Below are 13402 nucleotides of genomic sequence, written 5' to 3'. Positions count from 1 at the left end.
ACAAGAGCTCATACGCTCATGTTTGGGTCAAACTCCCTTTTATGGAGGGTTGAGCAGCGAAGAGGGCCAAAGAGGGTTATCACAGCTTCCTGGCTACTGCTCTGCAGGTAGGAGGTGTTTTATTTTGTGTGATGTGTTACAACAAAATGTTCTAAATATTGAAATTGAAATATCTGGACTTATTTTTTACAAGCAAAATTACATTTACTGTTATTACAAAGAGGGTAAAGTACCAAAAAAAGGTACCAATGGGTGATGGTACCGATTGTGAACAGAACCAAACATTAATTTTAACATTATCACCCAATATCATAGGCTGTATATGGAGTGCCCCCTAAATCAGGTAAAGTAGGTATCCCTGTGTGTGTCTGCTCGCTCTCAGCTTCAATGTAAGTGATGGGGGACAAAATTCGCAAAAACTCAATCCACATTTTAACTCATTTAACAGCTCACATCACTATTGCAGGCTGGCTGTGAACTGAGTAGCTTAAATATAACAAAAAAATATATATTTTTATTGTTACATTCCATGGTTTGTGTGACTATTTTCATTGCTTTGCTCTGGCGGAAGTATACATGCTGATGTTGAGCTGGCTATATGCTGTGATGCAAAAGCAGTGTGTGGGTTGGAGCAACAGGACCACAGCCAGGAAAGTAAGAAGTTAGATAAAGAATGAACAATTATTCATCAAAACAATCCCACTGCGTTTCTGTGAGGAGTCAGGAAAGGACAAAGATGCAGCTTGCAGCTGAGGACATGGACATCAAGAGGTGCAGAAAAGCTGAAGCAGGGACATGCAGGTGGTGCTCTCAGCAAGCAAAGGCACTCTGAGAAAAACTAAACTAAACTAAAACTAGCAGTGTTAAGTAAATATATTGCATGTTGTCTATAACTTGCTGTTCACCTGTGACAAAACTAGCAACACCCTAGCGACTACATGGAACACCATCTCAAAAGACCATAGCAATCCCATACCATACTACAGCAAGCACGTAAAACACCACAGCAACCAAAAAGCAACAATCTAACAAATATCCACTACACTATAGCAATTACTAAATAAGCTAAATAACCATCTAGTATGCATTATTAATACTGTAGCAACCACCTAGGATACCCTAACAAACAGCTAGAATTACTGTAGGAACCATACAGGACTTCATAGCAACTGCCTAGTAACACACTGCAAATCACCTACAACACCTTAGCAACCATCTAGCAACACCCTAGCACTCAGCCAGAACACTTAGCACCTAACAACATATAGCAATGACCTACACCACTATAACAACCACGTAGCACTAAGCCCAACTTTGAAATGATCTTGGATCAACCTCACAGCAGCTGGGTGCATGATCATACATGCCTTTTTTCATTTTCAAATTACTGGCATTATAGAATGTTTTATGTTCAGAAAGCGTGCTTAAATTTAATTTTAAAATATGTAGTTACTAAATATTACTCTCCAGAGCAGTTTAATAACTCAATCTAACAATCCTTAAGGTCACCAGCTTCACTTTCAGTCTTATCAACATTTACTGTAAAAACAAGACCTGGCCACACTGACCTCTTGCAAGTGCTTATTAATGATGGCAGGAAAATGAGGGGACATGGTGCTGAAAAAATGAAAAGGAAAGAAGAAAAAAGAAAAGAAAAAGTAAAACAAGTATAAAACAACAACATCAAAACATACATATGAGAGATGTGCGCCTTATAAAACTGGACGATGCCTGAGGAAAAGCAAAAAATGGGATTTTCAGCAACAACAATAAATACAGCTCTGGACCCACCTTTATTTTCATCTACCAGCTTGTTTCCTGGTGGTCTGGCTGTAGCCTCAAACTGGTGAAATTTGTGCACTCTGTCCCTCACCAGAATGGTGTCCTCCCTGGCTGGGAAGACTAGTCTGGAACTGGGCAGGCCCAGGTCCTTCTTTTGCATTATGTTATCAATTTGAGCCACCAACTCAGCCTGGGCTTTCTGCATCACACTGGGGTTGTACTTATGAACGTGGACTACATCTTTGCTCTTGTCTAGCAGCTTGGATAGAAGAGAATAGAAGTCACCTGCACAAACAGGATAGAGATAGACCACAGGGAAAAAAAGAGCAGGAAAGAAGAAAAGATTGAAAGGAAGAAGTGGTTCTGCAGCAATTCCTTTTGCAGAGAGTAACAGAGGGAGTAGTGTTGTGGAGTGGGTAGGAATATTAATTAGTTAAGTGATGAGGTAAACGTTAGCTAGCAAGAGACTGAAGTCAAGGAAGAGGATGGAATAAGTGCATTCTTTGGAAAAGGATGATGTAGCTTGAAAAAGTAAGATGCCTTGGCCAACAGGCAACATAAAAAAGAAAGGGACCAGGACAGAAATGTGTGATGGAACTTAATGTATTATGTGAAGTGCTAGCTATGTTTTCAACCAATATACTGTAATGTTCAATATGGATGTCCTGAGCTGATATGAGAGATAGCTATTAGGCTTGGAACAATTGACGATTGAATTGGCAATCGCCAGAGGATGGAATCCACTGTGATTGCCAGTTTAGCTTTGATGCTATGATTAGTCGATTGGATGATGCAAGCCTAACAGGTACCTCAGACCAGCTAACCTTAAAGAAAGTCACCCCTACCACTACATGGTAGGGGTGGGGCTGGGGGTATGGCGGAACTCATCTTAAGTTTTTAACTCATCAACATCTTATGCCATCATGAGTGTGTCATGTTATTTTCATTCTTGGGATACACCGAAATATAAAGCTAGTACTGCCATTTTTGTTGTAATTTATCCCTTTTAAATCGCAACCTCAATACATAAACATTACACCGAAGATGCTATTATGCAATGTTCAATTATTACCCTCCTGTTAACTTTCTAGGAATTTTTATGACGTGTGCACTATTTTTTTCCAGTTGGACATGCCATGACCTGTTCCTCTTATTACAATTGGGGTCTGGCTGCAATAATTAATGCTATGAAAAGTCACGTTGTAACCATCTTTGACAAACAGATAGTACAACTTAATCTTGCTAACTTAAATGACTGGTAACAAGAAAGCAAGCTTTAAATATACATATATATCTATATAATGTTAGGCTGACGTTAAAGGCAGCACGAGTGGGATGTTCCTCAAAAACAATGTATAGATTAATACAAAAATAATCCCTCTCAATCATCACTTATAACCCACTAGAAGTGTGTTTCGGTGTGTGTCTGAAGAGACCCTGCCCTCTGCCTGGATTTTCTTGTTTTGCTGAGCTCAGGACTCTGGGCATCGGGGCATAGAAAGCTACAAAAATTTTGGACTGCAGAAAAAAGGATGAGCACTGAGGAAGAGGAGGGGATGAAGGCCGACACTCTGTTGACCTGTTTTCTGCTGGACAGGTAGGCAGACCAAATTTGTAGCCAGAGAGGGGACAGCTGTGAAACCTGTGTTTACAAACTGCAACCGACAACTCCTACCCATTCTGCCTGAATCATTCCTGCTTGCAAATATTTTTTTTCCATTGGAGGGTGAAGGCAAGGAGAACAAATGTAGCGCTATGATTACTGGACCTCTTCTTCTAACAAGAAGAAGCATCTGAGCCTGCTTTTCGGCAGGCGAGATGCTCACTCTTGTCTCTTGCTGTTAGACTTGAGTACTGCACAACTGGACGAGCTCACAAGGAGTCACCAGCCTTTTGCATACATTAGAGTGTCAAATTCCAGCACACTGTGATGTCAAAATGCATACCTGCAACAGAAAATGATCCAGCCATTTATAAGTGACCAGAATCAGCAACAAATCGCCTGATCAGATTTACACCAATAGAATTTTCTTCTTCTGCCCAATTTATGTCAACCGTCTGAAGTAAGGACACCTTACTGCAGTAAGTAACACCTTGTTACTTGGTATGTGCTCTACCAGGTGAGCTACCGGGGCACCCCCTGTCCATCCATCTTCTGCACTCAATTATTCTCACAATGGTCACAAGAGAGCTGGAGCCTATCTCAGCATGCCTAGGGCGAAAGGCAGTAAAACGCACTGGACAGGTCACCAGTCCATCGCAGGGCCTCGTATATCACAACAAATCTAATTGTTAATCAAAGTTCTATACCACTTGAGTGACGTTGAGAATTCTGTTTTCACTGTTAGTGCTATTGCTGCATTATGTTGCTGAGTTCACATTATTTATTTGAAGTTTAAACTAAAATTCATATTTAAACAAATGCACCATGATGAAAAAAAATCAAATACAAAACAAACAAACAAACAAACAAACAAAAACACTCAACCACAAAATCTCCCTCTGTAATTCACTGGCATCTTCTGAACTGGATTTGTAGAAAATAAACCATCATTTGGCCTTTCATTTAACAGCCACTTTCCAGTCAACTGCCCTGCATTAACATAATCAGAATCACAGTAGCAGCGTAGTGGGCAAGAGATGGAGCAAGAAATGGAATGTGCCAACCAGTCCCTACAGCGTGCCACGTCAAGAACAGCCTATAAAAACACAAAATACTGAATTTTAATTACCCTGGATTAGCATATTACCATATTACCTTCCTTCACAAAGTGTTGGCTTTGGCTTGGAATACCTACTGAGAGAAACATCCGCCATATTAGAATTAAAACTAAACTAAACTAAAACTAATACTGAAAGTAAAAAAACCCAAACATTTAAAACAATAAAACCTAAACAAAAACCAGGAAACCCACTCCCGAAACAAACTGAACCAAAATTGTAAACAAAATAAAAATAGAAAATAATGAAAAATTATACTAGAATAACTAATATAACTATAATGACTCCGATGTGACACTGGCATGAGTGTTGTGAAATGCCACAGTGTACAACAAAGTGCTCCTGAGGAGCAAAAAAATGCACAACGGTGCACTACACTGTACACCAAAGTACAGCACAATGTACCATGAACTACACCAAAGTAATCCAAATCTTATTTATTTGCAGTAGAGAACATGCAATGGGCAGAACACTCCACTGCTGCAAATGTAGTTGTTTGTATAAGATATTGGATTAAAGGCTATTTTAGCTGTTTTTTGCAGTGTTAAGTTGTGTGGCATACATGTCAAAGAAAATCTCAAATTTCCTGGAACTGCTTCTGAGGATGAGTATATAAAAAATACAAAAGAGGACCGTCAACATCAGAACAGGCAAACTATGTACCATTTAGGAGCACACACTGGGGTCTGTTAAAATCAGTTAAGAGCAGTATCACAGACTAACCAATAAGATTACCTAAACAATTTGGCGACTGTCTTACTTCAGTGCACTTAAGCAGATATCTAGATTAAGGGTTGATCCAGGATCATTTGTAAGGAGTCAAGTTGCCTTCCTACTACTTTGTATGGGGGCTATGCCATATCCGCGAGCATTGGAGAAAACATTAATCTGAAGGCTAGGTCACACACACTAATGAAGTCAAATAGACCATACTGCCACTTCTAACACCTTATAAAAAAATTAAGAAATTTTGTAAAACTGAATAATCTGACTGTCAACAACAGAAAAACAACCCACTGTCTGCACCTTGACAGCAGTATAGGTGATAAGAAGAGATTCTCACTAATCCAAGATTCAGACATTGTTTTGTCATATTTTTAAGAGTGTGTAATATTATCAAACAAATCACAGGTGGTTACAGTTATGAACCCAGAGTAATTAAGTGGTGGTACTCATTGTCCTTGAACTCACCCTGATTCAGCACCTCCTCGTCTGCTCTGTTTGTCTCCAATAATGACTTGTTCTCTTGATGATCTTTGGGTAAAAAACAAAGTTTAGTTAAAATGCCCCTTTTTCAATGACAAATGTAAGCTAAGTGGATATAAGAATAAGAGTAAGAGTAAGAATAATAAGAGAGACAAATATCTGAAGAAGTGCAGAGATTGTGGCGTTCAGACAATAAAACTCCCTACTATTTCAGGCAAGTTTAACTGTGAAAATCCTTGTCTATTTTCATCTTATGTGATGGAAAACCTTACACATTAAGGTTTGGTTTGCATTGTATACCGAGGTATTACTATATTCAGTGCATTCTGTACCTGTTCTGTGTCCTGTGTGCATCATGGGCATCATCTGTTCTGGACTGACAGGGATGGGAACATTGGCTTCCGCTGGAATATGCCGGAACAGCTCCTTAGAGCCAGTCTCCATGCAGTTCATGAAGGGGACAGCATGTTTACTATCCATGTAGTACATGATGTAGAAGTTGCACATTTCATCATCAGAAGTACCACTGCAAGAAGAAAATAAAAAAAAGAATAGAAATAACAAAAGAATAGTTCTCCAAAAAATGACAACTTTGTCACCCTATCTACTCACCCTCATGTCAGTCGAAACACTAGTTGAGATTATATGTCAACATAACACAAAGTTAGTCAGTGTAGGTCCATGTCAGCCTTCTCCAAAGCAACATGGATCATTTTTAAGCAGTGCTGGATACTGGTCAGAATGCATCCCAACAGTTTTTTAAAACATGATATTGAATTTTTTACGGGGCCTATTTGTTTGTGGTTTAAAATATGTTTTGATAATTGTCCCTGTTTGCTTGTGCTATTGTTTGTCTATCCATAAGTTACTCATACAACCCGATGTCCAAAAACCCAAACTAACCTTTTAATGACTTACCTTTAATTCTGACAACGCATCAATCCTAAAACCCTATGGCTAAAACTCCTGGTGTAATTTTGGACTCTAGTCTCTCACTAGTCACTCATATCACAAACATTACCCGACACTGCCTTTTATCATCTCCACAACATCGCTAAAATTGGGCACATGTTAAGTATGACAGACACAGGTACTACTGTCCATGCATTTGTCACATCTGGCCTTAAGTACTGTAATGTTCTGCACTCTGGTCTGCCCGCATCGAGTACCAAGAGTCTTTAGCTAGTTCAGAATACTGCTGCCAAAACCCTGACCACAAGGAAGTCCTGGCTTCCCTTCACTGGCTCCCAAGTCATGCCAAAGCACATTTTATTGACAAATAAGATTATACGTGGGCTTGCACTGGCCTACTATCTGATTTCACTTTATAAGCCCTACCCGCACCCACAGCTGTCAAGGTGCTACAGACAACAGTAAGATAATCTTTATAAAATTAGACTTGCTACAGTATTGCAAATCTACAGCATGGGGTTCATAAGTGTAGATGAGAATTAATTATATGTAAAAACATTCTTGGCAGGATTTTGAAACTTTTGCAGCAGCCCTTACCCAATGTATGTTTTTGAGGTTCTTCCCTCTCCACTGAATACACATCGGGCTGCGACGGTGTCACCATACTTAATATCCGCATCCTTGTTAGCAGCATAGAAAGCCTGTGGGTGGGTGGGGGTTAGAGTAAATGCAGAGTTGGCAGAGCTCAGACACAATAACAATAACAATAACAGCATTGTTCGTGAGAAACAGACAGGGTCATCACAGCTGTGTTCAGAAAATTCTGGATTTGAAACCCGAGCTTTGAAAACCATTATTCTTTTTTTTTTTTCTTTCACCCCAACATCTTATTGCAGGTCAAGGCTTGTGCCTTGATCTAATGCTGGGACCAACATAGGGTCCTCCTACTGCAGTGGTTTTTATCTACAGACCAATGCAGTTTATCTATTCTCTAATATAGAAATTCTGTGTGGCATGTACTGTAATTATGCTGATAAATAAACTATCCACATCTTATTAAAATATACTGTGTGTCACCAACTGCAACCAGCAGGTTTATGTTAGGTTATATTATTTGTATTATCAATAATGGCTTGATCAATGAAGCTTTCTTTAGCTCAATTAAGTCCTGATGTACCATCTATAGTGGAGTTACAAAGGTATAAGAAAGTGTTTCTTAAAGCTGATAATCTGGCTAATGTTCTTAGACAGCTTTGTTGTCTGCTAATTTTATAGCAACTTCATCCTCTTCTTCTCCAAAATTTTTGTTCCACCTTTTAACTGGCTTATCTGATAAAGTGTTGACAGTGACATACCTGGGGTAGCAGGGGAGACTGTCGCCCAATTAAGGTCCACTTTCCATCCCTGATTCTATAGCCGCTTACCACTTTACCTAGAACAGGCAGACCAGATTACAACTGATGTGAAAAAGTTATACTGAAAATGAGTAGTGCTAAGACTAAACAAGGAGTAAACCAGCATTATCAATTTATTATACTATCAAGGTTGTTTTGCTGTGAGGCTGTACAGGCCATATTGAAAACTTATTCAGTATAACTTACCAAGGTGATGTGTGTGGGTCCTAAAGGCAAATGGGTGGATGGGATAGGAAGTGTAATCACAGGCGATGTCTGCATTTGTTACTGTTGAGGAGGTAAATGGAGAGAATACAACTCTTTAGCAGCAACAATTAATCTGCCTAGTTGTTATTTCTATTATTTCTCTATATATTTATAGAGGAATGGCACAAGGATATCAACGTGTGGTGCACAAACACTTCCATTTGACTAAGCTATTGCTCAACGTAATTACTCATTGTATTCACTTCAACATACACTTCTTTATTAAATTTTGTTTAATATTCAAGTATTTACACCTTCAAGTAATTAAACAAACGGTGCGTCAACTGTGCTTAAATTACAACTTTTTAGTTTGCACAATCTTTCATTTGCAGTATCGAGCAGAGACATATGTAAAATATTGAAATAATAAATAGGCTTCTACATAGTTAGAAAAAGAAACAATCAGTTAACATTACATGCCCGTCTCTGAGGTGCTTCACTAAATTGGAAGTGTTTCCTCCTTCCTGGAAACTTTGATGGCACCATTTTTACATTGGATTTTGGAAATGTATTTCTTTCCTCTGAGCACCCGCCTCAAATGCAAATTCCCTCCATTCACGACTCTTGCTGTGTTTCTTTTTGAGCTACCTTTCACATGTGTTTGTCTCTTTTTTGGCACACATTTGAACAAGCATAAATTGTATTTATACTGCCCCTGTCAGTTCTGAAAGAATGTGTTACGGCCTCATTTTAAGCATTAACAAACCTGTTAGTTCTAAAACAGATTCCCTGCTGGACCTGCTAGTGGCGCTAAAGGAAAGGTCGTGGGCTCAACAGAATTGCCAGGTTTCATCCTCTAGCCAAAATGAATTTTTTCCCCAAATTTCATGGTGATTTGACCTGTTGGTGGTGCATCAGCTAGCCAACATAAATGTTATCATCACCAAATTTCATGGTAGTCCACCAAATTTCAAGGTAGTCCTCTAGTGCCACCTGCTGGTGGCACTTGAGGAAAGGTCATGGGGTGACCAGAATTCCCAAAGGGCTGTACTACAAAGCGAGATTAAGGGGTTAGCGAGGTATGTTGAGTCTAAAGCCAGAGTTTTCTGTGTCACGAAGGCGGATATCTTTTGCTTCAATGTCATGGTAACATATGCTGCAAACATAACCTGCTCCAGACCAGGTTATGCTCAGAGTTTCAGCTTAAAAATCAGTTTTTTCCTGTTTGCTTCAGGTAATACATCTGTTAACCCTTTAAATTTTACACTGAATATCAGCCACAAAATACAAGAATAATAAGCCACAGCAACTACATGCCACTTTGAGTGATATTTTTATGGTTGGTCCTTATTTGCTACCAAGTTCGTTTGATGCTGCTGCTACCGCATCTAATAAAACAACAAATAAAAATCAAAGTCTATCACACATAGGCCTATTATTATATCAATTAAATATATTTCACTTGATACTGACAAAAACTACAGTGATTTACATGTATCCTTCCTTACAGGATAGTCTGAGTCCCAGAAGCAATTCTTGAGCGTAATGTTTAATTAATAAAAATAAACTGAAAGATAATTTACAAATTTACACAATCTACAGTTTTCTGCAACTGTTCTTCTCTGGCCTTACTTGCGGTAACACTCCTCATAGCTCTCCACAGTGACAGTTTGTTCTTCCTGAGTAAAGTTGGCAGCATGCGATCAGTCCATCTTGTGCAGAAGAGTCACATGACGCACCAAAGGCCCATTTCAATGTGAAAGTGTGCAGAGCTCAGACAAGAATGGTGGGCTTCACAAAGCCAGTGGATAACCACCGTCCTGATACCAGTTATCTCTACTTGGGGCTCTAGGTTTTGTCGAGCCAGCTCACACAAAGCAAGCCTGGCTCTGTTGAGCGTGCTTCGCAGTACAGCCCTCAGGTTTCATCCTCTAGGCAATATGAATGTTATCACCAAAATAAATGGTGAGCCACCACATTTGAAGATATGGCCCTTTTGGCCAAATTGCTGACACACCAACAGACACGGTTAAATATAGGCCCCTGCTTTCCAGTTGGGCAAAAAACTGGGTAATATTCCTTCTGCTCTGAAAGTGTGAACAATTGTCGCTGAATCAAATGTTCTCAGGGCAAGTAAAACAATGGCTTTGGTGAAATCAGACTTACCAGTGTACCAGTGAAATTTAGGCATAAATCTGCGGCATGTGTGCATGAGTGTGCATGAGTGTGTGTGAGTGTGTTTGCATGAGTGTGTGTGTGTGTGTGTGTGTGTGTGTGTGTGTGTGTGTGTGTGTGTGTGTGTGTGTGTGAATGTGTGTGAGTGAGAAAGTGACAAAAAGGGTGAGTGGGACGGATCAGGTGTTTGTATACGCTTGTTTAAGCCTGGGACTGTGGCTGACACATCAACATCCAGAGAAGAATATACATTCATAAATATATACCTCTTTTTCCTGGGAGGATAACAGTGTCCATGGACATCAATAAATACATGCCAGCAATGAATGGCTGCCTTTGAGGAACAAACACACACAGAACGACAGCGGTTAGAGGCTGGAAATTTTCGATCATTTTGTCCTCCAAGGCTTCCCTGAGCTCTGGGGAATCTTCAGTTTGAGAGTAAAACTTTCTTCATTGGAGGCTGAAGGCAGCACATGATGACAATTTGATATAAAAATTATTCCGTATGGGTAAATTAATTCTTTAACATGGGTAAATGCTTTTGGCAAATACATAAATTAAAGTTCAAATTATTATATTTATAATCCTACAAGCTGGAGGATAAAGCTGGGCAATATGGAATGAATTATGGCATCATGTATGTGAAAATCACGACATAAACCAAGTGATGTTCGTAACAATGAATTGCATGGTAATGTTAGGTGTGGTATCAATCCAAAACTATATATTTTAATTAATATTCCCTGCAGCAGATGCAATTTTGTTAGATATTTTAGTTTATATATGTTTGGTATCACACGACAATTTATCAAAATATAACCCCAATTGAGAGACAACGAGCAATACGACTAAATTATTGTCTAGCTCTACACACAAACAAATTAATCTGCTATCATTAAGTGGTTGCACTTAGCAAACCATAGTTTACTGAGTGCAAACTATTTTTGCTATGTGCAGTAAATACACACAAATGTACAGACATTGTACATGAAACGCAAATGCTATGCTGGAGTTAATAAATATGAGAATTATTTCATTTCTATCACAAAGTAAAAGTAAAACACAAAATTTGAATGCTGCTAAAAATCAGATGGACAAGTCTAAAAACATTTTATGAAATAAATTTATATTAAAAAAAATTTCAGTGTGCAAGTATATCCACTAAGCTAAGCCATTTTTGCAAACCAGAAGTTAAACTTTCTGCTTATTTGAAACTTTCCAATGTAAATAACAACTTTGGTCGCACTGCTTTTCATTATAACCTTGTTCAGTCTGCAGTCTGTAAATTAGATTTGTTTCTCAAATCAAATCTTCAAGACAGACTGTCTGCACTGTTATTTGCTAGTAACAAGATCTGGTTTGTGTGTCCAGATATATCCAACCTATATGAATGTGCTGCTGTGATAATGACATAGGCCTGAGTAACTATGTATGCTGGTGACACAGTTTCCAACACGGAAGCATGAAATATTAGCTTATTGAATAGCTTGTAAAAATATACTAAGTACAAGATTTTAAAATACTTACGGTTTGGTGGTCATTCTTAAGGTAAGTCCTGAGCAATCTCTATGGTGGTCTGCAGAACAAAGAAAAAAAGAAAAAGGGAAATACATGAATAAATTACCTTATCAAGCTATTTTTTTCTCTCCATATATTTAATACTCTAAAAAAATACCCTTTATAGTCCACTTGAGTTTGCTGTCTTTTGTCAAAAATAAAGCAACAATCCAGGCAGGATTTGACAGGATTAATCACACATTTTGGAAGACCTTTGTATAAAAATAGAAAGCACCTGTACCATCTGAGTATGTCAGAGGCTGCACATGTGATGAGGCTGAAAACAACTGCGTATTTCCACTTAATTTTTACTCAGCATAAGTGGTAAAAGGATTTGGGTTGAAAATGGACCAAACCGGATTTGTGCACAGAGCCCTAAATAAATTGCTCTACGATAAAATTATCAGAGTAGAGTAGAACAACAAAGCATACTACACACAAATGTACAAATGAGCCATGTCAACTCCAAAAGTGCTAATGCCACCTTTTCTGTTTAACTATGCTTTTGAAACAAAACTTTGAGAATGAAGATCATTGCCAATGTGGAGAAAAGTCTTTCATGCCTCTAGAACTTTACTTGAGTGAGTAACACAGATATATTAAAGCCAGTTACTTAAGCCAGTTACAGTCACTTAAGTGCAGACAGGGAGAATTTGATCAACGGTGTTCTAAATTGTCCCTGGCAGGGCATTAGTGGGGCTGGCAGGCTAGTCACAGAAACAAACCAACTGGAACAGAGTTAGCCATGCAAAATCTTCTAAAACTTGGTACCAGAAATTTGAGGGATTGTGTTGTTATTTTCACTTTGAAATTTTACGTCGCTGATCTTTTGAATTGTCCTTGTCCAGATTTTGCACACCAAGAGTAATGGCTTGTATTCATTCAAGCAAATACCACAGCATTGTGGTCCTTTGGAAACATTCAATAATGTCAGCCAGCTGCTGACATACTCAGGTCAGGTCAGTAACACTCCAGAAGATCCATACAGTATTCCAAGTCAAGGTGACAATGGATGTTCCTACTTTAACATTGCGTTCATAACTCACCTCTAAAGGCATTGACATCTCCATAGTGGATCTGTAGCACGAAGTAGGAGACTCGCGAATTCCCTCCAACTCTAAAACCCACATCTGATAAAAGAATAGAGAGGACAAAATAGAGAAAGAGACACGGAATTAAAGAGGAAGAAAAACAGAGATACACACAAAAATGTGTTTCCATCTCAGGGTCCTGAGGCTCAAACATGTAGACTATTTAAAACAATAGAGGTGGTGGAAGAACTACATTTTGTCTGCATCCAAAGGCTTTACCTGCCACATGCTGCCACATGCCATTTTTAGCTTTATCAAGTGTAGCTAACGACTGTGGCTATGGAGATATGTTTACATATTATGTGTTGCAGTCAGATATTAATGAACAGTTTACATGCCCAGTGTGTCCAATGT

The 13402-nt window shown here is 38.7% G+C and overlaps 1 protein-coding gene across 3 annotated transcripts in view; it reads right to left on the bottom strand.

The window, feature by feature from the left end:
* pam (peptidylglycine alpha-amidating monooxygenase) overlaps positions 1-13402 on the bottom strand; it is a 46417-nt gene that overhangs the window by 13774 nt on the left and 19241 nt on the right. For 2 of the 3 annotated variants that reach the window (XM_030065231.1, XM_030065232.1), the window contains exons 7-15: positions 13004-13087; positions 11928-11976; positions 10664-10731; positions 8223-8303; positions 7977-8053; positions 7219-7322; positions 6042-6235; positions 5695-5757; positions 1792-2067 (exon numbers count right to left, since the gene is read on the bottom strand). In XM_030065231.1, the coding sequence (XP_029921091.1) occupies positions 1792-2067; positions 5695-5757; positions 6042-6235; positions 7219-7322; positions 7977-8053; positions 8223-8303; positions 10664-10731; positions 11928-11976; positions 13004-13087 (996 nt within the window). The remainder of the gene's footprint in view (positions 1-1791; positions 2068-5694; positions 5758-6041; positions 6236-7218; positions 7323-7976; positions 8054-8222; positions 8304-10663; positions 10732-11927; positions 11977-13003; positions 13088-13402) is intronic. The other variant, XM_030065233.1, reaches the window with a different exon arrangement.

This window comes from Myripristis murdjan, chromosome 12, assembly GCF_902150065.1.
Source record: "Myripristis murdjan chromosome 12, fMyrMur1.1, whole genome shotgun sequence".
NCBI classification, from domain to species: domain Eukaryota; kingdom Metazoa; phylum Chordata; class Actinopteri; order Holocentriformes; family Holocentridae; genus Myripristis; species Myripristis murdjan.
Note: the sequence above shows the minus strand (reverse complement) of the source record. Positions and strands in the feature narration are given on the sequence as shown.